This window comes from Acomys minous, assembly GCF_964271855.1.
Source record: "Acomys minous genome assembly, chromosome: 10".
In the NCBI taxonomy this organism is placed as follows: Eukaryota; Metazoa; Chordata; class Mammalia; order Rodentia; family Muridae; genus Acomys; species Acomys minous.
This window is the reverse complement of record NC_140491.1, coordinates 46,800,359-46,824,436: the sequence shown is the minus strand read 5'-3', so window position 1 is coordinate 46,824,436 and position 24,078 is coordinate 46,800,359. Positions and strand designations below refer to the sequence as shown.

The 24,078-nt window shown below is 47.8% G+C and overlaps 1 protein-coding gene across 3 annotated transcripts in view; it reads left to right on the top strand.

The window, feature by feature from the left end:
* The window catches only part of CCM2 (CCM2 scaffold protein), a 60,757-nt gene that overhangs the window by 26,923 nt on the left and 9,756 nt on the right, over nucleotides 1-24,078 (top strand). For 2 of the 3 annotated variants that reach the window (XM_084797330.1, XM_084797331.1), the window contains exons 2-4: nucleotides 5,812-5,985; nucleotides 20,319-20,402; nucleotides 20,841-21,024. In XM_084797330.1, coding sequence (XP_084653456.1) covers nucleotides 5,812-5,985; nucleotides 20,319-20,402; nucleotides 20,841-21,024 — 442 coding nt within the window. The remainder of the gene's footprint in view (nucleotides 1-5,811; nucleotides 5,986-20,318; nucleotides 20,403-20,840; nucleotides 21,025-24,078) is intronic. The other variant, XM_084797332.1, reaches the window with a different exon arrangement.

Genomic DNA, 24,078 nt, shown 5'->3' with positions numbered 1-24,078 from the left:
TCCTTTTACATTTTCACCTATACTGGCAGCACTCAGAAGTCTGAAGCAGGAAGGTTGCCATGAATTCTGCCCTAAGCCAGCCTGAGCTATAGAATAAACCGTGCTATCAGTAAAAGAAACCAACTGAAAATAGACTGCTAAACAAATTAATGAAACAAAAAGCAACTTCAGATATGAGATATACCCTCCACCTTTTTTTTTCTTTATAGTATAAGGGATGGAGGCTGTGGCTCCTGCATGCTAGGCAGAAGCTCCACCCACCCGGTGTGTCCTGTGCGCTTTGTTGTTTTATTTTGAGAGGCAGTCTGACCTTGATCTTGCAGTCTTCCAACACTGCACTGCCCCTCCTCCTTGGTCAGGTTAGTTTCTGGAGTGTCTGAGTGCTGTCCTCCCATCCTGCTGTCCTAGGTGTTTTTCCCCTCTAGCTAAAAGCTGAGGCAGCACTGTTGGTCAGCCCTGTCCAGAGTACAGCCACTCCTTACTGTGTCTGTGGTCACGTCACAGTGGATGTCTGCAGAGGAACAGCTTAGTATCAGTGTTCTACATTGTAGGAACCAATTAAAATCATCTGGGGACTAGGGGGCGGAGGGCGAAGAGCATGGAGTGTGTGGTATAGCCAAGGCGCAGTTCTAGGGCCAGAAGGACAGGTCTCCCTCCACGGACAGTGTTCTCCCTGACTACATGGTGCATGGAAGGTCTACCAGTAGGTGCTTGAAGCTGAGGGTAGCACTGAGCCCGAGAATCTATGCAGACCTCGTCCCTGTGCCTGCCTGCCTGTGCTAAGGTTCTAGCACAGTAAGAGATGCGCACTATATATTATTATGTAGCAGTTGTAACACCAACCTATAGTAAAGGTATAGAAAACTTGTGAATTGGTCGTTTCTGGAGTTCTCCATTGCTTTTTACCAGTCACCGCTGGCTGTGGGTAACGGAAGTCCCAGGAAGCGCGGCCATGAATAAGGGGGCTTATTGCAATCCATAGAGTCTGTGCTTGGTGAAAGCCTGAGTCAGAGAGGTACCGGAGTGCCTTCTCATGACTTGGGCTTGGAATTTGGGGACTCGCCTTCCTCTGGCTAGTCTACGAGTGGACCAAGGGTAACACTGTCTGGTCAGCCCTTCATGTTCCGTGCTGCTTAGGGTAGCACAAACACCTGGTGGTTTGACGTTAGGATAGGCCTTCAGATGCTGCTGGGCTGCTTGCTGAGTTTTGACATGGGTTTAGTTTCTCTTACTCAGCTCTTATCTTTTTTTTTTTTTATCACTGTACCCCTCTTTTTAAAAAAATATTTATTTATTATTATGTATACAGTGTTTTGGCTGCATATACACTTTCACTCCAGATCAGGGTGCCAGATCTCTTTATAGATGGTTGTGAGCTACCATGTGGTTGCTGGGAATTGAACTCAGGACCTTTGGAAGAGCAGCTAGTGCTCTTAACCTCTGAGCCATCTCCCCAGCCCCACTGTACCCCTCTTGAGGGCCGGGACTATTCCATCCACAGGATTCCTCGTCTGATAAGGCACACATGAGATTTATTACTTCTGGTAGCCTGTACAGGCTATATTCAGGCTACATATTGGATGCTGGAGGTCACACAAGCTGCCTGAGGATGGGCTGTGGGCACTTGGACAGGATGATCTCAGTGTAGAGTTTGTATATGAAATGGTCAGTGGTTGGACACTTGCTGGGCATGTGTGCGGTTAAAGGAATGGACTCTCAGACAGTGAGAGGCATATGTAAGGCCATCAGGGGCTGGACTGGTTTCTTTGTCTTGGAGAGTTGTAGGCCACGTTGCATCGGTGCAGAAGGTCTGTCTTTTGGGCTGGGATTACAAGACACTCCAGTGGCCTCCCACCACAAGCTCTATTTTATGAGCTATATATCTCTGTTATAGTCACAGTATAAGTGGCCTGTGGTCTGTGGGCCTCTTGATTTGGTGAGAGCTTCTTGGTTAAAGGTTAATCTTGGCAAACCTCTGGTTTCATAGTTGGTTTCCTGCTGTTTCCATGTGTAAGTCAGCAATGAGTTGCACTGACAGACAGCTTCTGGAAGGGCCGACAGACGGAACTGAGCTGCCTGCCCATAGGAGCAAGAGTTCAGTCACTATGCTCTGCAGGGAACTGTTGTTGAGGAAGGAGCTCCGGGGGGGGGCTGCAGGGGGAGTGGGTGGGGAGAGGCTTTCTCTCTGGCCAGAGTGGGTACTGTGACTGTAAAGACGAGGGTGAGGCTCATGGGCCATGAACATATGGGCATTTAAAGGCTCAGGAAAAAGAAGTGATCAAGTGTAACACGTTTGGCATAATCTGAGTGCCATCTGGCCAAAGGTCCCATGGTAAGGAAATCACAGCTGTCTTCATTGGAGTGATGAAATATGATTTTTAAAAAACCTTTTCCCCCCATTTATTAATTTAATCTCTTTACAGCCTGATCCCAGCCCCCTCCCTCCTCTCCTCCTAGTCCTGCCCTCACATTCCTTCCCTCATTTCCCTCTCTCCTTTTTTTTCTCAGAGAAGGGGAGGCCCTTAAGGGTTATCAACCCACCCAGGCACCTCAAGTCACAGCAGCACTAAGCACATCCTCTCCCACTGGGGCCTGATAGGGCAACCCAGTTAGGGGGAAGGGATCCAGTGTCAGGCAGTATTCAGAGACAGCCTCTGCTCCCATTGAAACACGATTTTTACGTTGCTCAAATATGTCTCTGAATTTGGGGATCATTTCCAGCCTACAGTTTACTGTCAGGTTGTCTGGTAAGTCTCAAGTGACCGTTTCCCATACAAACTGCACACTGAGATCATCCTGTCCAAGTGCCCCTGCCCCATCCATCACTTGTCTGAACGCATCCTGGGGCTGAAAGAAATGCTATGGGAGCTCAGGGAGAGTGAGCCTGGGAGGTCCTCAAAGACAAAACAACCTGTCCTCACTCACCTCAAAGTGGGGACTTGGCAGGCTGATTCCCCTGGCTCTTCTGGAAGTGCAGTCTGTCCTTTCTTTTCCTTTTTGAGACAGGGTTTCTCTGTGTAACGGTCCTGGCTGTCCTGGACTCACTTTGTAGACCAGGCTGGCCTCGAACTCACAGCGATCCGCCTGCCTCTGCCTCTCGAGTGCTGGGATTAAAGGCGTGCGCCACCACGCCCTGAGCCTTCTGTCCTTTCTGCTGGTTGCCATCTTCTACAGATCTTGGTTCTTATTACTTTTTGTGTGTTTACATCTTGTCATAGTTTAGGCGTGGCCAGTGATAGGCAGCATTTATTCATCCATCTCAAGTATGTACTGTTATGAAAATAGAATTTAAGCCGGTGTGGTGGCGCACGCCTTTAGTCCCAGCACTCAGGAGGCAGAGGCAGGCGGATCGCTGTGAGTTCGAGGCCAGCCTGGTCTACAAAGTGAGTCCAGGACAGCCAAGGCTACACAGAGAAACACTATCTTAAAGCAAAAACAAAAAACCAAAAAAGCAGAACAATAGAGGGCTAGGGGTGTAGCTGACGTGGCAGAGCCCCTGCCCAGTGTGTGCAACGCCCTGGGGTCCATTTTCTAAAATTATTTTTTAAATTAATTTATTTTATTTTATGTGCATTGGTGATTTGTCTGCATGTATGTTTGTGTGAGGGTTCAGATCTTGGCATTACAGACAATTGTGAGCTGCCATGTGGGTGCTGGGAATTGAACTTAGGTCCTTTGGTAGTAGAGCAGTCAGTGCTCTTAACCCCTGAGCCATCTCTCCAGCCTCCTGGGTTCTGTTCTTAGCGCTGCAAAAAACCAGACGTTGTGGTCCAAGCCTAATCCTAGCAGTGGCCCTCGGGGGCAGGAGATGGGACTGACGTTCAGAGGCCGCAGCTACACAGTAAGTTTGAAGCTAGCCTGAGCTACATGACAGTGTCTCAGAAAAGTAGCTGACGCTCCTGTCCTCATCATCCAGCTCTGGTGCTGTAGTTCCTGTGATCTTCCTTCACCTTTCTACACCAATAAGAAGTGCCAGAAGCGTGTGTGCATGCGTGTGTGTGCGTGTGTGCGTGCGCGCACGCACGCGTGCATACACACACACACATACACACGCACACGCAATAACCAAGGGAAGACTTCAGGGTCAGTGACAGACTCTCCCAGTCACAGGTGGAGATGTAGGATGATAGATTCAGCTCCCGTGAGTGGAATATTTTCATATTTACAGCTCTGAGCCACAGTGTTTTCCTACCTTGGGTGCGTGGGTGAGGAGGCAGGTAGGTGCTGCCCCAACTTAACTGTCCAGTCTGTGGTCATGGTGAGTAGAAGACTCTGGGGCTTTGGTGCTGGGCTCTAAAGACGGTAGTTGAAGAGGAGATGGATTGTCAGGAGTAAACACAGTAATAGAAATAACCGCCGACTCCATTCGCTAAGAGCTTTCTGTAGCTTGCTCGTGGACAGCTTGTGATGATGTGCAAGGACCATGGCTTATTTTAGAGAAGGTAGACTCCGCTAAGTGTCTTATATGGGAAACAGAGTAGCTCAGAGCACACCAGAGCCGCCAAGCCTTGAGCCTGGAGAGTTCTGTGCTCACCCTGAGCCTAAGATCCTGAGCTGGAGGGACGCCCGTGGGGAGAGCGGCAGGCATGGTGGCAGTGCGCGTGGCTGCTGTTGTGACTTTGTTGAGTGGGCCTCTTGATCTCTGTCCATTTCAGTACATCAGTGGAATAAGACCAGAATTTCAAAGGGCCTAGCGTGTGAAACCAAGGGCCGGGGAAGCTGTCATGGCAGGAGGCAGCAGGCATAGGAAGAGTGTCAGGGGGTTTTCTGAGGACAGGTGAGTCTTATTTGCTTGTTGGTTTCATGCCTAGTGCTAGAGATCGGAGCCTGAGAGGGAGGCAGGGGAGCAGCCTACATGTTGTGGGGTCTCTTGGGAGCCTTAGCCTTGTGACTCCTGCTTGATAATCTCTTTGATACATTTGTTGTTGTTTGTTACTAGTTTGGGGCCTAAAGTATATGGTTCCCCAGCTGCTGCCTGCCTGGGTGCCAGGTCACGTAGTGGTGAGCCTCAGAAGTGTTGACATCTCTCTGAGCTGTCTACCGAGTCAGAGAGAAAACAGCTAAGGACATCCTTTCTTTTTTGCACTGCTCATGGCTTTAGCCTCTGTGGCCTGTTGCTGTAGAAGTCACATTGAAGTGTCTTGGTGTCTGTTGGTCTTTCTTTGTGATGAATGGCCAGCAGCACCATTTCCCAGAGCTGGAGGTAGCTTCTGTTCTGTAGTTGTGGTGGTAAGTACTGGATTTGATTCCCTCTCTCTAGCTCAGAACGTCATTTTGGTTATAGGATGAGTCTTCAGAGCCCTGGTACTAAGCTCACATCCAGTAGGATGGTGATGGTGGTGGTGGCTGGCTTGGAGCCCCAGCAGAGGGAAAAGGCCCCGGGCTCTGTTAGGGCCTAGGGTCCTTAGAGCTCACTTGACCCCAGCTGCTGAGATGCCTTTGTAGCTGGCAACCCCTGTCCCGCTTGCTGCCTCGGAGCTGACATGGTGGAGTGGGAACTCTGCTCTGTGACTGTTTTCTGGGGTCTGTTTCTTGCATGACTTTAGGTCACTGGGAGCTGCCTTCCGGATGTTACAGGAGTCACGACAGGTCTTTCTGTTCTCCACACAGTCTGCATGGACACTTGCACGGCCTGTGAGCCGGCCTTAAGGCCACGCCTCAGCCTTGTGTGTTGGTCCTTTCTCATTGGCGTGGTCGGGCCCCATTTTCATGGCAACTGTGCTAACATTTTGGCCACTTCTGTTTGTTAGCAGTGGGTACAGCACAAATGTGTGAATAATGAACTCCAACCATTGCCATTTCTGCCTGCAGCCTGGAATTGTGTCGCCATTTAAACGAGTATTCCTAAAAGGTGAAAAGAGTAGAGATAAGAAAGCCCATGAGAAGGTGACAGAGAGGCGCCCTCTGCACACTGTGGTGTTGTCATTACCTGAGCGCGTCGAGCCAGACAGACTGCTGAGCGACTATATTGAGAAGGAGGTGAAGGTAAGTCACCATGGGCCACAGGGCACTCCTGCCAAGGTTCATTGCCAGCTGCACATAGCTGAGTTAGCCTGCGTCCTACCCACTGTCTTGCCTCTGGATATTTCTAATAACTAGAAAACACCAAACCCAGGCCTAGGCCTTAACTTTGCTTTCCGATCCTGTATTTGGCAGTGCAGTCCCCTATGTCTTGAAGGTCATGGATGTTGTGTTCTGCCATCAGTAAAGGCCTGTAGAACAGGGAAACCACAGCTTCTCCAGTTTGCAGGTGACAGCAGGTGCATGTTCTAGACCCTGGAGCCAGTGTGTGTGTGTTCAAGATGCAGCTCCTCAGTCTGAGTACTGGAGGTCTTCCATCTCAGGCATGGGCCTAAGAGACTGTTGAAGATGAGTGATGTCCTTAAAATGAAATAAGTTAATCAAATGATATGTAGCCCTGAGTTCAGAGAGAAGAGGAGAGGTGTCAGGCTGTGGGTGCCCACAAATGGGAAGAAGGAAGCCAGTGACGGTGAAGTAGCTCAGTGGGTCTCTGCAGAGGATCCAGGGGTGACTAATGTGGATTAGTTGGCACCCTCCACACGGGGAGGTGGAGTTTTGGATATACTGACAGCTGGCACAGGAGTGGGTGGGAGAGACCCAGGCTGAAGAAGAAGAGGTTAAGTCAAAGCCTGGTAGGATGGAAAGAAGCCCCAGTCTCTTTTATGTTCAGGCTTCAGAGAGTCTTTGAACAGTCCTCTCTCACAAACAGTTCACGTCAAGTGTCACTTCTCCTTGATGTAGCTGAGGGACTCCTTACTGGCCCAGGAATCACCACCCAGTCAGCTTGAGTAACGCCCAGTGGGTGGAAAGTCTACCTAGTATACATCTCCAGTCAGCTCTTCAGGGCCTTGCCCGCCCGCTCTATCTATCTATCTATCTATCTATCTATCTATCTATCTATCTATCTATCTCCAAGGCAGGGTTTCTCTGTGTAGTCCCTGCTGTCCTGGACTCACTCTGTAGACCAGGCTGTCCTCAAACTCACAGAGACCCGACTGGCTCTGCCTCCCTGAGTGCTGGGATTAAAGGAGTGCACCACCATGCCTGCACCACATCCAGCTCAGGGCCTTGATTTAAACACAAGCAGCAGAGGATAAGTACACATTTGAGGCAAACTTTTAACCTAGAGATTGAGCCCAAGACAAAACGCACAAATGAGAAAACAATGGCTCTGAAAGTAAGAGCACCTATGAATATTGTGTGTGTTGCCTGATTGTGGGTCATATTCTGAGAAAAGCACTATTTTATAGCTTCCCTGTTAGGAGCATCACAGAGTGTGCGAACCTACGTGTAGATGGTGCAACAGTCCCTCATTGTGTTCTTGATGTTATGACAAAGTGGGGTACAAGAGAGATGAGCGAGGCTGCTGTTGGCTGCTGGTGAACTGCTTTCAACTGATGACAATAAGCTGAGGTTTTAGTCTGCTTTAAAAATATTTTTAAAGCCTCAATGGCAAATGCCTGTAATCCCAGTTACTTTTCTCATTGCTATGACAAACCAGCTGACTAAAACAACTTCAGGGGAAGTTTTCTTAATTTTTTTTTTTAGATTTATTTATTATTATATACACAGTGTTCTGCCTGCATGTACACCTGCATGCCAGAAGAGGGCACCAGATCTCATAGATGATTGTGAGCCACCACGTGGTTGCTGGGAATTGAACTCAGGACCTCTGGAAGAACAGTCAGTGCTCTCTCTTAACCTTTGAGCCATCTCTCCAGCCTCTCTTTTTTAACTTTTTATTGATTCTTTGTGACTTTCACATCATGCACCCCAGTCCAGGTCATCTTTCCATACCCTCAATTTCACCCTTCGTTCTTGCAACCTCCCACCCTCTCCCAATAAAACACGAAAGCGCGCGCACGAACACACACACACACACACACACACACACACACACACACACACACACACACACACAAATCCCAAACAAAACAAAGCATAGAAAACATTTCATTGTGGAAGCTGAAGTGTGTCACAGTGTGTCCTACAGTATTTATCCCTCTGTCACACATCTTCACTTGCAAATGTTCGTTGTCTGATTTGAGATCTCTGGCTTCTGTGACACCATCAATACTGGATCCTCACCGGGTGTCCTCCCAATTATCCTGTTGTTGCTTTTTTGGTTCAATGGGACTGGTCCTTTCATTCGTCCCAACTGTTTGCAAATGATACAGGTTTTGGAGTGAGTTGACTCAGAGCCCTGGATCTGGGCCTGGGCAGCAGCTAAGCTGGTCAGCATGCCAGCTCAAGGGGGCCTTTCTTTCTGCTCTTGTAACAGGAGGCCATGGCATCAAGAGTATGAGGCAGCTGGTCCCATGGCATCCACAGTCAGGAAGCTAAGGGACATGAACGCTGACATTTGCTTACATTCTCCTTTCTGTTTAGTTTGGAGTCCCAGTTCCTGGGATGGTGCTGTGTGGCCTGTGGTTTGGGTGAGTCTTTCCACTTCAGTTGACCCAGGCTATAAGCTTCTGCACAGACATCCCCACAGGCTTGTCTCCTGGGTAATTCTAGACTCTGTCAGGTTGACAGTCTTAATTCCACAGTCATTTATTATGACTGTCAAACACTGTGTATGTGCTGTGTAGCTATTGTGTAGCTGCTAATGTATTCCAGCTTGTTCACATGTGTCACTATGAATTGAGCCATGTGTTGCACTATGACGTTGGTATAGCCACAAACTTCCTCGGCATAAGAAACACTTGATGCCTTCATGGTCTTAGAGAACCATTGTTATGTCAGCTGTCATTACTAGGCAGCCTTGCCTGTATATAATAGTCTCAAAAAGACAAGAGGACACACTGTTCGAAATGCAACAAGGATTCTACTTTTCATTTTTAAATTTATTTTTATTACGTTTGTGTGTCAACACCTTGAAAAGCACAAAGAATGAGCCATGCACAGTGGCTGGCACATGTCTGTAATCCCAGCACTCAGGGGGGCAGAGGCAGGTGTATCTCTAAGAGTTTGAGACCAGCCTGGTCTACAAAGCGAGTCCAGAACAGCCAAGCTACACAGAGAAACCCAATCTGGAAAAACGAAGAGAAAAAAGAAAAAAAGAAAGGCACAAGGTGCACAGGGCACCTAGTATGAAACAGGTAATTTGAGTAGCTTGAGGATAGCAGTTTCTGTCACAAGTCCAGCAAGCTATTTTTGCAGGCAGAAGATTAGTCAGACATGTGTTTGCCAAGGCTAGAAAAGTGACTAAAACAACCTTTTTTTTTTTTTTTAAGAAAAAAATAAAATGAGTCAACTGCTCAGTTTCTGGTTGGATTGTTCTTGCTACCCAGATTGCAGAGGGCTGCTGTGGACTGGGGGGTAGTATTGTGAATCTGGAAGTAGACCTACACAGATCTGCCCTCTGGGTCTTGCCAGGGTGCAAGAGCCATTCTGTGGAGGAAGAAGGGCCAGGCCAGCAAGCGTGCTGGAGCAGTTAGACAATGTAGGCAAAAAAGGGACCTTGCCCACCACTTTATGCCTTCACAAAGCCAGCTTAGAGTGGACTTTGGGCTTAAGTGTCCACTTAATAGACTTGTAAGGGCGTTAGTGGGAGGACAAAATAATTCATGATGTCAGGCTAGCCAGAGTGCTTAGATGACACCAGAAGCGATGCATAAAAGGAAAACTCACCGTCCACGCTTTGTTTTTTTGGGGGGGGGTTGTTTGTTTATTTCAAGACAAGGTTTCTCTGTGCAGCCTTGGCTGTCCTGGACTTGCTTTGTAGGCAAGGCTGGCCTCGAACTCACAGCAATCCTCCTACCTCTGCCTCCCGAGTGCTGGGATTAAAGGTCTTTCCAAAACAAAACAGAAAGGAAAGAAAGGAAAGCTTATGCCACCACAGCCCGGCTCGTCCAGACTTTCAAAATGCAAAAATTGTACTCTGTACACAAGGATGAAAGTAGCAATAGGATGTTTGCTTACACAGGACCCTGAATTCTATCCTCAAACTACAAAAGAAGAGAAGACATGCTACAGACTGAAAAATATATTTGCAAACCACGTATCTGACCAAGGCTAGTAATACGGGAAAGCCTTTCCAGACTCAGTACGAAAGCAATCCAATTCCGTTTGGGTAGATAGACATTGCAGTGAAGCGGAATTTAGGCATGAAAGGATGTCCATCAGGGAAGTGCAGGCAAAAGCCACAGTGGATATCAGCACACTGCTAACAGAAGGCTGAGAGTAAAACCATGGCAGCACCTGCTGCTGGTGAGGATGCAGAGTGCAGAGACCACACCCTGATGCTGGGAGGGAGCCTGGCACTCTCTTAAAACCTCAATGTTGGTTACTATGCCACTCAGCATTGCAATTCTAAAGAAGCCTTTTATCCCACTGAGCTGCACAGTTCTATTTGTATGAAAACAAAGTAGTTTAGCATGTATGCGTGTGTATGTGAAGCAGGTGGATTTCCATGAACCAAACCCAGCCTGATCTATATAGGAAGCTCCAGGCCACCTGAAGGTGCATAGTTTCCCTCTTTCCAAAACAAAACAGAAAGGAAAGAAAGGAAAGCTTATGCGTAGCTGGGCATGGCGGTGTGACCTGAGACCCCAGCTGCTTGAGGAGAGTCATCTGAGCCAGGAGTTCAAGGAGGGGTAGGGATGTATTGTTGGCAATAATATTAAAGTGGTAAACAATTAGCCTGGTCATGGCACAGGCCTTTAATCACAGCACTCGGGAGGCAGAGGCAAGTGGACTGTTCTGAGTTCAGGGTCAGCATGGTCTACAAAGTGAGTCCAGGACAGCCAGAGATACACAGAGAAGCCCTGTCTTGAAAAAAAAGAAAAGAAAAGAAAAGAAAGAAAGAAAGGTTAAAAAAAAAAAAGAAAATATTTTAGGCTGGACATGGTGGTGCACCTCTTTAATCCCAGCACTCGGGAGGCAGAGGCAAGCGAATCTCTGAGTTCGAGGCCAGCCTGGTCTTCAGAATAAGTTCTAGGGACAGCAAGGACTCTGTGTGTGTGTGTGTGTGTGTGTGTGTGTGTGTGTGTGTGTGTGTGTGTGTGTTGTGTTTTAGATTTTGAATGAACATTGATAAAGTCAGCGAATGTGGTGAATGCTGAATCCACATAGCTGTATTTTACATTTTCACATAATTCTTACTTAATCCTTATAAAACTGTTGTGAGCTGAAACATTTGTCTAGTAAATTTCATCACTAGCTGGTTTTGGCTCAGTATATGTGGTATAATGCTAGCTTGTGATGCACTGAGTGTCTGTGTGGTCACCAGGCCTATTGTGTGGCTTTAATTCTCTGCCTTCCCCACAGGGATACTAGGTTATATTTACTGCTTTGCTCTGCAGTGTGGGGTTGAGGTCAGTTTTAGGGGTTTCCAGGTGGCCTCTTGTCCCACAACCTGGAGGGGCTGAGTATTGTGTCCTGTGTTCAGTAAATGGTAGATAGCCGGCCACCTGCTCTTTTCCCCCAGGGGACCCGCCCGTGCAGTGATCCCCTGATTTCCGTGTGTCCTTACCACACACAGGGCTTGTTGGCAGTGTCTGTCCCAAAGTGTCAGCATCACCTACAACTGTTATTCCAGAAACCTTTGAAGATAGATTATCATCCTCTCAGTACATGGACCCAGGTCAACCAAGTCCCTTGAGACAGTTGGAGTCCTTCCCTTTCATCATCACACTGGGTCTGAGGGCTGTTCTAGAACTGGAAACTGACTCAGGCTGGTACTTGCATTACAGAAGCTTGGCCCTCTGCTTGCCCATTTCTATATGGTTTGCAAATTAAGTGACGGTCTGTTGGCGCCATCTTTCTTGCCCCAAGGGACTTGGCAGTCATTGAGCCAGATCTGCAGGTTCCTGAGGATGAGGTGTCCCCACTGTCACGATAACCTTGCTGCATGTTACCAACCCCAACTGCCCTGCCCTCAGCAGTGAATTGCTACGTCCTGGCTTATGTAGTTCCTGGGCCTTATCCCTGGGGTCCCTCGTTCTGACTGATCACCTTCTACAGTTAGAGGCTAGCCATCCGCTTTCTTAGACAACCCAGGACCACCTGCCCAAGGGTGGCACCACCCACAGTGAGCTGGGCTCTCCCACACCAGCCATTAATCAAGAAAATGTTCCATGGGCTGGAGAGATGGCTCAGCGGTTAAGAGCACTCATTGCCTGCTCTTCCAGAGGTCCTGAGTTCAATTCCCAGCAACTACATGATGGCTCACAACCACCTATAATGTAATCTGATGCCCTGTCTGGCCTGTGGGTGTACATGCAGGCAGAGCTCTGTATACATAATAATGAATAAATTTTAAAAAAAGGAAAGTGTTCCTTAGACTTGCCTACAGGCCAATTTGATAAATCCAGTTCCTCAGTTGTTCACTCTAGTTTGTGTCACGTTGACAGAAAACCAAGCAGCACACTACCTCTGCCTCAGAGTACTCCTGAGAGCTGCCGCTGTAGGTTGGAAAGGCCCCTGGATCTTAGAGGGCATTGGCTTCTGTCAGTGTCACCTACCACTTACATTCCAGAAACCTTTGAAGATTACCATTTTCTCAGTGCATGGACACAGGCCAACCAAGTCTCTTGAGAAAGTTGGAGTCCTTCCTTCGATGAGGCTTGGCCTCTCATCACGCTGGGCCTGAGAGAGGCCGAGTAGCTGTGTACCGCCGTATGTGGCATGGACACACACAAATCAGGGAATCTCTGCAAAGGTGGGTCTGCCTCCTAGTGTCCCGTGGGAGAAAAAGAGCTGGTGGTCCGCTGCCTACTACATACCGAATACAGGACTTAATCCTCACACTGGCCCTGCGACTTGTAGAACAAGAGCTACTCAAGCCTAGTGGAGACAGACTGTGATCCAACTCTGTATTCCACCTCCTGCACCCAGCACCACAGAGCCTTCCCCTGGCTGCTCCCAGCTCTGCCAGTGTATAGTAGGCAGGTCCCGGAGCCGAAAGAGGTGGGCACGGGCCTGTTGTCTTTCTGCCTGGGAGATTGGGATGCTCTATGTTGTAGCATGGCAACAGGCTAGAGCCTTGAGAAGGGTCTGTGGAGGAGGGAGGCACTGGAGGGACTCACCCGGATCTCCTCAGCTCACGGCTCAGTATTGCTCACCTCCCATCTGGGCCCAGACTTGCCGTGGACACTTATTCAAAGGCTGGGAGACGAAAGTGAGGTGGAGGCTGCTCTGAGATCACTGTCAAATGGGAGGAGCTCCTAGTTAGGGCCCTCTCTCCCTTTAGCTCTCAAATGAAAGCCTTGCCAGTGAGGAGCACACAGGACTGCTCAGGCTGCGGATGCCCAAGGCACTGTCCAGCTGCATTCTTTCCTGTCTCACTACCACTGCGGTAGAATGAGCTGATGACTCCACAGTCACATGTCTCCTTGCTTTCTCATGGCTTTACCAGCTCTCAGAGCTATGACCTCAGCTAGCCTTGATGAGGTCATCAGTATAGCGCTTGTGTTGGCAGGACAGGTGGTGCTCTAAGAGGCTCCACATCCTGATTATCCAGGGGACCAGAAGGTGAGCGTGTTGACCAAGGCCATGGGGGAGGTTGCTTTCCCGCCTGTGGCTTTTCTTATTGATAAAGTTGCTTCACTGCTGTGTCAGCTCACCTGCAATCCTAGCACTCAAGAGGCCACAGAGTTCTGTCATCTGGGCCACAGAGTAAGACCCTATCTCAGAGCACAACGAAAACCCAAAGGGCTTAAGTAGAGAAGCCTTACGTACGTGAAGAAAGTAGGGTCTGGGCTGGAGAGACAGCTCAGCTAAGGCGCTCACTGCTGTCCACAGGGACCAGGGCTGGTTCCTAGCATATCAGGAGGCTCATATTATCTAACTCAGTTCTAGGAGATCTGATACTCCTTTCCCTCTGTGGACACCGCTACACACATAGATAGAAGAAAATACATAAATCTTTAATTAAAAAACTTTTTTTTTCCAAGTCAGAGTTTTTCTGTGTAGCCCTGGCTATCCTGGAACTTGTTCTGTAGATCAGGCTGGCCTTGAACTCAGAGAGCTGCCTGCCTCCGCATCCCGAGCACTGGGATTAAAGGTGTGAGCCACCATACCTAAAACTGAAAAAATTTAAAAGATGAAAAACTAGACTCTTCTTTGACCCTCGGGCCTATGGAAGTACGGTGGCCAGCCTTTGGATGACACTAAAGAAGGTGGTGCTGATGACGGCATGTGTGACCCAGGTCTTGCGAGTACATGAGAGCTCCTGTAGGACATCATATCAGGGTACTTGCCTGGCGTGGTGGCGCACGCCTTTAATCTTAGCATTCGGGAGGCAGAAGCAGAGGCAGGCAGATTGCTGTGAGTTCGAGGCCAGCCTGGTCTACAAAGTAAGTCCAGGACAGCCAAGGCTACACAGAGAGACCCTGTCTCGAGAAAACAAACAAACAAACAAACAAACAAACATATCAGGGTACTTGGTCTCAGCACTTGACATACCAAGATAGGAGGGATAGCTAATAATACAATATAATCTTTATCACTTGCCCTAGTTAGGGTTGCTCTTGCTATGGTCAGCTACCATGACTAAAGCAACCAGGGGAGGGAAGGGTTTATTTCAGCTTACACTTTAAAAATAAATGTAAGTGTAAAAACAAAGTGTGTCCTTTGTCAGTTTTGTACCTGACCACACTCATCCCCTTCTCCCCTCAACTGCCTTGTCTACAGCCCTGCCTTACTAACCATCTCTTTCCCAATGCTTGTCTTTGCGCTTGTCTTGTGCCGCACTTAGTGTAACCAGGGCCACCTGCACGGCCGTGGGTTTGGGGTTATCCCCCTCTGTGGTACTGGGGGTTGAGCCCTCTAGCCCCTTTCTTTTTCTTTTCTTTGAGACAGGATTTTACTGTGTAGCCTTGTCTGGTTTGGACCAGGCTGGCCTCAAACTCACAGAGATCTGCCTGCCTCTGTGTCTGAAGTGCTAAAATAAGTAAAATTCAGTCTGACAGTATTTGCCTTTTTTCCCTTATATGGGTGCGCCTGTGGTCTCACGAAGTCCAGAGAAAAGAACATCAGGTGTCCTGCCTTGTCTCTACCATATTCCTTTGAGACAGGGTCTCTCACTGAACTAAACTGGCAGCCAGCAAGTCTGGTGATCCTCCTGTCTCTACCACCCACAGCACTGGTTACTGGCACCTGTGGGACTATGCTCAGCTTTTTATGTTAGCTCTGGGGATTTGAACCCAAATCCTTGTGCTTTTACCTGGTAAGCCATTTCTGTGTGTGTGTGTGTGTTTGCTGGAATTAAACCTAGGGCCTCACACATGCTATCTCTCCAGTGCCCAATCTCTCTATGGATTTGGTATATTTATCCCACTCATATTAAAGTAAATAATGGTGGGAATAAAATTAACCTGTGGGAAGGGGGAAAGTAAATAATAATATAGCTAGATTGATACTTAGTATATTTAACCTCTTTCCTTCCTTTGGTCTTTTTTTTCTTCTTCTTCTTCTTTTTCTGCTTTCTCTGGTTTTATTTGAGCATTTTGTACAGTCATGTTTTTCTTCAGACAATATCACATATATATTTATATATATTTTATATTTAGTTCAATATATATTATCTTAATTTAATGCCTTGGAATTTGCAGAAAGCATTACAACTAGCCTTGCTCCGCTTTCCGACAGTGCCATCCTGTTTCATGCATAGTTGTGGCTGCTTCACTCCTGAAAATGGTTTGAGTAACCCTTATTAGGAAAACACCAAAATGTTTCAGATATTGGAGTTTTCTGGTATTGGAATGTTTGCATATTGTTTTATGGGTTGAGCATCCCTGAAAACCCAAAACATTGCACATCTTGGGACTTTGGAGCATCCTTTTGATACTCAGGATATTCAGGGGTTGGATCAGGCTGCTTACTGTACTCCCTTCATTTCCCTCCCTTCCCCCCACCCAGGCCTTCCTCCCCTCCCCCCTGCCCCTGCCCCCACCACCCATTTGTTTCACTTACTCCTAAGCTGTCCTCACCCAGTGGACTATTACTGTTTTTATTTTCAGTCAGCTGCTTTTAGGGCAATTAAAATAAGAAACTAGAAGATTTGCTGGGTGTGGTGGGGCAGGTCTTTCATCCCAGCACTCTGGAACCAGAGGCATGAGGATTGATGTGAGTTCGAGGCCAGCCTGGTCTACAAAGAGAGTCCAGGACAGCCAAGGCTACACAGAGAAACCTTGTCTCAAAAAACCGAAAAAAAAAAAAAAAAAAAAAAAGAAAATAGAAGATTTGATTTTACCTTTATTTACATAATTCTTTCTTCATGTAGATCACAGATTCTGATAAGTGATTTCCCTTATTTATCTATTTATTTATTTATTTATCTATTTATTTATTTATTTTGTTTTTGGGTTTTTTTTTTTGGAGATAGAGTCTCTCTATGTTAGCCCTGGCTGTCCTGGACTCAGTTTGTAGACCAGGCTGGTCTGGAACTCACAGTGATCCACCTGCCTCTGCCTCCCAAGTGCTGGGATTAAAGGCGTGCACCACCACTGCCTGGCTCCTTATTTTTATTTTATGTGCATATGTGTGTGTGTGGTGCCTGGAGAAGCCGAAAGATGCTCTGGAAGTGGACTTACAGGTGGTAGTGGGCTGTCGTGTGGGTGCTGGGAGCTGAACCTCGGTCCTCTGTGAGAGCAGCCAGTGCTCTCAACTGCTGAGTCCCTCTGAAGTTCTCTAAACATTTCTTACCAAGTACCTGAGACCTTCAGTCTTTGTTTGAGAAGAATCATTTCTTCCTTCCTTTCTTCTCCCCCCCCCCCCCTTTTTTTGGAAGCAAGGTCTCACTAAGTAGCCTTGGGTGTCTGGAGATGGGCCTGCCTCTGCCTGTGCCTCTGGAATGCTGGAATTAACAGTATGTACCCACATACCTGGCCTGCTTTTGTTCCATAGAGCCTCAGTCATAGCTCAGATTGACTAGAATTCCTTCTGTGGCTGGACCTGACCTCTGACTTGTGCTAAACCTCCTGCCTCAGCCTCCTGAGTTCTGTGATGGTACCTGGCTGAGGCTTTACTTTTTCATTTCTTTCACTTTTGAAAAATAATTTTACTGGATTCACAGTTATAGGCTGGCAGGTTTTCCTCTTTAAGTTCTTTATCCTTGTCTTCTCCTGCTTCTGGAGAGAAGCATGGTATCAGTTTTAGCCTTCGCCTTCTTATGGAGTGTTTGGTTCTCTGTTGCTTTCCTTGTGATTTTTAAAAAAGATGTATGCATGTAGATATATAAATACATATATACATGTTTATTTATTTTATGTCTATGAATGTTCTATCTGCATGTACATCTGCAGGCCAGAAGAAGACATCAGATCCCTTTATAGATGGCTGTGAGCCGCCATGTGGTTGCTGGGAATTGAACTCAGGATCTTTCGAAGAGCAGATAGTGCTCTTACCTGCTGAGCCATCTCTCCAGCCCTCTTTCTTCACGACTTAGTCTTTGTTTTTTCTCTTTCTGAAAACTGAGTATAAGTTTATGTGCAGACTTTTTGCTTTCTATCCTCTTTGGTGTCCTGGTCTTTCTGGCTGTGGGTTGGTGTGGTCACCTTAAATGGAGAAGGCCTTAGGCATCAGTACTTTAAATATTTCGTTTGCTTTTTTCTTTCTTTCTTTCTTTTTTTTTTTTTTTTTTGGTTTTTTTGGTTTTTTGGTTTTTTTTGGTTTCTCTGTGTAGCCTTGGCTGTCCTAGAATCACTTTGTAGACCAGGCTGCTCTGGAACCCACAGCGATCTGCCTGCCTCTGCCTACCGAGCGCTGGGATTAAAGGCATGGGCCACCTCGCCCAGCTTGCTTTTTTCTTATTTAAAAAAAAAATCTCATGAATTTATGAATATGTATGTGTTCTGGTGTGGGTGTGTGCTCATGCCTCAGGGGACCTGAGGTGGGTGCTAGGAACTGAACCTAGTTACCGTGAGAATAGCCAGTGTTTTTAGCTGCTGGGCCCCCTTTGCCCCAACCCGTTAGCTTTCTTGTCCGTCACATTACAGCTACAGCTGCCCTACAGTTCTTACTGTTTCTTTCATGTCTCCTTCCTCCCTCTCTCTCAAATAGTCTGACCTCAGATTTACCGTGTAACCAAGGGTACCTTCATGCTTGTGATCATCCTGCCTCAGCATTCAAAGTTCTGAGTGACAGGTGTGTCCCTTTATCAATGGCTCCCTTTTACTTTTTTTTTGTTTTGTTTTATTTGTTTTTTTCCAGACAGGGTTTCTCTGTGTAACCTTGACTGTCCTGGACTCACTTTGTAGACCAGGCTGGCCTCGAACTCACAGAGATCCGCCTGCCTCTGCCTCCCAAGTGCTGGGATTAAAGGTGTGTGCCACCAACGCCCGGTCCCTCCCTTTTACTCTTAAATTTTGGAATTCTCTTTTATCTTCCCGTCAAGCCCATTGATTTCCTTTTTTGGCCAGATCTGTGGTTGACTAGGGAGTACACCGGGGCTGTTCTTTACTGCTGCCACAGTACTGTTGATTTCTAGAATGCCTTGATGGTTTTTTTAGACTTGGCATCTTCCTGCTTCTGTTGCCCATCTCTTCCTCTGTGTTGCACACTTTTCTATTTCATCTATTAGCATGTTAATCCCAATTGTTTTAAATCCCCAGTCTAACAGTAAGAGTGTCTCTGTCGTGTCTGAAATGCTACCATTGGTGGGCCCTCCCCACTGTGGTCCCGGTTTTGTCTTGTTTTTGTTTGCCTCGTAACCTGTTGAGCTCTGAGTATGATGGTCCGTATGCAAGGAACGTGGGCACGGGGCAGAGTCTTAGTGTGGAGGCCTATGGTAGCCTGCCAGCGCATGATGCTATCTTGATTGTTGTAAGTATACATGACAGCAGCTACGATTTCCTTTGGTGTCTGAGGTTCTCTCTCTCCTGGGGAACCTTAAGTAAGGTTCTAAGAACCTGAAGTTCTTTCTAGATGAAACGAGAGCCTTTGTTGATGGGTAAGAGTTGTGTTGTTAGTCTTGTGATTAGGCTCAGAGGTTAAGAGCAGTGTCTGCTCTTCCAAAGGTCCTGAGTTCATGCCTAGCAACCACATGGTGGCTCACAACCATCTGTAATGAGATCTGGTGACTTCTTTTTGTTTGTTTGTTTGTTTGTTTGTGGGTTTTTTTTTTCCGAGACAGGGTTTCTCTGTGTAGCCTTGACGGTTCTGGACTTGCTTTGTAGACCAGGCTGGCCTTGAACTCATAGCAATCCGCCAGCCTCTTCGTCCCAAGTGCTGAGATTAAAGGCGTGTGCCACCACTGCCCCGAGATCTGGTGACTTATTGTAGTGGGCAGAATAGTGTATAAATAATAAATAAGTCTTTATTTTTAAAGATTTTATTTATTTATTTTATGTATATGAGTGCTCTGTTTGCATGTACACCTGCATGCCAGAAAAGGGCATTAGAGGGTATAGATGCTTGTGAGCCACCATGTGGTTGCTGGGAATTGAACTCAGGACCTCTGGAAGAGCAGACAGTGCTCTTAACCGCTGAGTCATCTCTCCAGCCCCAGTAAATAAATCTTTAAAAAAAAAAAAAAAAGAAACGAAAAGAAAAAGGAATGGATTTCTTGTGTTTTTTTGTTTTGTTTTGTTTTGTTTGTTTTTCGAAGACAGGGTTTCTCTGTGTTACCCTGGCTGTCCTGGTCACTTTGTAGACCAGGTTGGCCTACAGGCAGTGATCCGCCTGCCTCTGCCTCCCAAGAACTGGGATTATAGGTGTGGGCCGCCATGTGTGCCCGGCTCATTAATTCATTTCTTAGGACAGAGCCTTTGTGACCTAATCCCCTCTCCTGCCCTCTCCACACACACACAGCCTACTTTTCAACTCTGTTACTTAAGGGTTATGTTTCAAACATGGATTTTGGGGGTGCACTGAAGCCATGGCACTTTACTTTTCCATTTGTGTACATTTGTCAGCTGAGCTGATGGGTTTTTAAAACTTTTAGTGTGGCTTTGCACTGTACCTCAACAGTGAGCGAGAAACACCTGCCATCTTGGTCCCTATTCTACCAAAACCAGTTTTGCGATATCTTTAGGGCTCTCGATGCCAGCTGTGAACACAGAGCAGTAGGCGGTGCTGAGGCGATTGCCTACAGCTGCTGAGACTTGAGGAAGAGTGTAGGACCAGGCGCTGTAGGATGGCTCAGTGGCTAAGAGCACTGGCTGCCCTTCTAGAGGACCCTGGCGGCACCCTCACACAGATATGCATGCATACGTACTGGAAAACAAACAAAAAAAAAGTATGCAGAGCCCGATGGGCCTGGTGGCCTGGGACAGGCACGGGTCCATGCTCTGTAGTAGCAGCAGAGGTCCTGGCTCTGCTTCTCACGGCACCCTTTCTTCTCTCTCTCACAGTATTTAGGTCAGTTAACATCCATACCCGGCTACCTGAACCCTTCCAGTCGGACCGAAATCCTGCATTTCATAGACAAGGCAAAGGTAACAGCCCCTCCCACATGCACTCTGCTGCACCAGCCCTTAGTCCCCTCACCTTTGACCTCAGAATGGGAGGGATGACCCAGCTCTATCACCTTGTGGGTCTTCTTGGCTCTCAAAGATGAAGATTGTTTCTTAGCCGGAACCTTTAATGTCTAGACTTGGTTTTGGGCTTCTTCCCACACTTACAGTTTCAAGATATTCTAGATTTCACTCTGAAGATCTGACCCTAAAAGGCAGTTCTGGAAAAGTCCTCCACATGATTCAAGCATGTTGACATCCTTGGGATGAGTGCTCTCGTCCTGTCAGGGCGGCCACACTGTCCTTTATCCCCCCCTTGCTTAGAACCAGTCATGTGTGGACGTCGGCCAGCACTGCGCGCTCCCTGAGGAGAGCCTGATGCAGTGGCCCAGTGTCTCTGATGCCTGTGGTTCTTTGCAGCGGTCCCACCAACTTCCTGGTCACCTGACCCAGGAGCACGATGCTGTGCTCAGTCTGTCTGCCTACAATGTCAAGCTGGCCTGGAGGGACGGGGAGGACATTATCCTCAGGGTGCCCATCCACGACATTGCTGCTGTCTCCTATGTCCGAGATGACGCTGCACACCTCGTGGTCCTAAAGACAGGTATGGGTCTGGGTGGGTGTGGTCTGGAGGTCTTAAGGAGGATCCCTGGCTTTCATGACATTCTGCTGCCACCTAATATGGCTATAAATTGGTTTTCCTGCCATGAACTCCTGCGGCCCCAGGGTCTCTGTCACTTCAGGGCCTTTGGAGACTTGAGGAATACAATATTCAAGATCAGTGTTCAGGAAGGCCTTTCTTGGGCCAGGAGTGGTCAGAGACAGGTGGATCTTTATGATTTCGAGGCCTGGTCTTTAAAGTGAGTTCCAGGACAGCCAGGGCTACATAGTGAGACCCTGTCTCAAAAAAAGCCTCTGCTTCCCGTAATTGATGATGCCTCTACTGCCCAGGTACAGGGGAGCCCCAGAGAGAAGGGTGGTGACAGAAAGTCAGAGCCGGGAGCCCAACCCACATTTGTTCTGTCATCGTCCCAGCTCCCCCAACCCCGCTCCCGTGTGTGTGTGTGTGTGTGTGTGTGTGTGTGTGTGTGTGTGTGTGTGTGTTTAATGGGTCAGAGTCTCTCTCTATAGTGTTGTCTGTCTTCAAGGCTCGCCCTGCCTCTGTCTCCTGGATGCTGGAGTTAAAGGTGTGTAGCGCCATATCTAGCCTCGAGTCCATATTTTGGGCTCCAGTGTTCCCAAAGCTGGGGCCCCAGAGACAGACAGTTCCCCAGACTCCAGCGCTGCCTTTGCGCTAGTGTACAGGCTTCTACCAGCTTCTGGGCTCCACCCTAACATTTGTTTGTTTGTTTTTGTTTTTTCGAGTCAGGGTTTCTCTGTGTATCCTTGGCTGTCCTGGACTTGCTTTGTAGACCAGGCTGGCCTTGAATTCACAGCAATCCACCTGCCTCTACCTCCCGAGTGCTGGGACTACAGGCACTGTGAGTGGTTGGGATGACCCTGAAGCCAAGCTCTAGAGGTGACAAGCCACACGGGGTGGGTGGGGGTGGGGTCAGATGGTCTAGCCTGTTTTGTGGTGGGGGGAGGTGTCTGGCTTATGATGCTGGTCCAAGTGCTGTGGTCAGCTCCAGCTGGAGGGTCATGAAGGAGTTCTAGCTGCTCTGCCTTGTCTGTACAGAATAGCTCATCCCCTGCCCAGCACGCTTACACACCACATTTTCCTTCCTACAGCTCACACGTCCCGTATCACACAAACACACACACACACACAGCCATAGAATCAGATGCGCTTGCCTGGCAACCCAGTCACATCCACACACGTATGTAGATACACATTGTAGCTACTTGCCGTCACATGACACCAGTGCTGTTACCGAGTACACCTGAACAAGGTCCCCTTGAGTTATTTAACTTACAAAGGTTTAGTTTTATCTCATTCTAATCTCATCTGACCTGGAATTCACTCTGAGGACCAGGGTAGCCTCAAACTCACAGCCGTAATACCCCAGCTTTCTGAGTAATGGGATTGCACAAGTGAGCCACCGTCCCCAGCTACAAAGGGGAAAGGCCGACTTGGCTCATGGCTTCTGAGGTGCAGGTGCTAGGTGGCGACAGTGGGGATTGCGTGACAGAACAAAGCTGCTCGCTTCAGGGACAGAAAACCCAAAAAGAGGAAGAAGAGCCTCAGGCCCCAGGGTTTCTTCTGAAACCTCCTGAAAACTCAATTTGTTCTCAGTAGCGCCACCCTGCGGCCAAGTCTTTGCCACATACTTAGTGTCCAAATTGTGCTTGGTTCTTCTTCTTAGGGTTGCCTGATCTTGTTTCATGCTAGGCATTGAAAGAGGTCAAACAGTATGAATTTGTCACTAACCATTTTAATCTGTAAAATGTCAATTTAGACATGAGTCAAACTAGTACAAAGTATGTGACACGAATTCCCTTCAGTTAACACCTGTTATAACAGAGCTAAGAGGGTCCCGAGAGTCTCGTCTCAGTTGTGGTGAAGGTGGGGGCTTTGAACTGCTTCCTCCTGGCTTTAGACACCAGCCACTCTGTCCGGCATCACCAAGGTGATCCTCTGGCTCTTGGCCCTCAGAGACAAGGCTGAGAAGACTGGACCTGACCAGGCTCCTGTGGGCATGTCAGGCTGGTATGGGGAAGTGGCCCTGTGTTTCTCATGCTGCAGCAATGTGTCTCTGCTTGAATCATTCAGATAAATTGTTAAGGAACAGAAAAATAGAGACTTCCTTCCATATAAGGAACATTCCAAAAGCGTGAGAAGCTGGCCTGACACTGCTCTTCTCACCAGCAGAGAATGCGTGCCTGTGTCCCAGGCCGGCCTCATTTTGGCAGGAGCGTGTATGCTTCCGCTTGATTCAGGCTTTTGCGCTCACGGTGTGGGTTAGGTTTTGGCTTGTAGTTTCCCCACACAGAGCCAGGCAGATGAATTTGTGTCATTCAGTCGGCACTTCCTTGCATGTGGCACCGTGTGCCTCTTCTATCCAGAGGGCCGCTAGTGTTTGAGGCAGCCTAGTGTGGCGAGCTCAGGATCTGTTCACCTTGGCGAGCGGGTGAAGCCAGGACCCTGTGTGGCTGCCAGAGTGGTTTCAGTGGTGGAGGAAGAGACAGGTGGCAGGTCCAAAGCTGGCCGCGTAGAGCAGCTTGGGTGGCTGTCTCGGCCTGCTGCCCAGAGGGGAGAAGTGACATCTTCACAGATGGTGCCTGCTTGGGACCCACACTTCACAGCTGCCCACTGGGGGCCAGGAAGCCAATTTAAAATGTAACAAAAACAGAAACAAGTGAAACAACTTGTAATAAGTAATTCATAGGCTCTGTGTCTCTGTATGTCTGTGGTGAAGGGAGTGGTGGGATACCCACACATAGACATGTACCAGCTGAACTATATCCCTTGCCTTCTCTATATTTTTAAATTTTATATTCATTGAACATATTTATTTAATTTTTTGAGACAGTGTTCACCATGGTTGGTATTAAACTTACTGTGTAGCCCAGGCAGGCCTTGCAGCATGCTCCAGCTGCCTGGCTTTAATAGTGTTGGTTTGCCCCCTGTATCTAGTATTATGTTGCTCTAAGAGCCTGTGAACAATATAAGGATGACTGAGCTCGTTGTTAATAATTAAAAATCAATCAAGCCCTG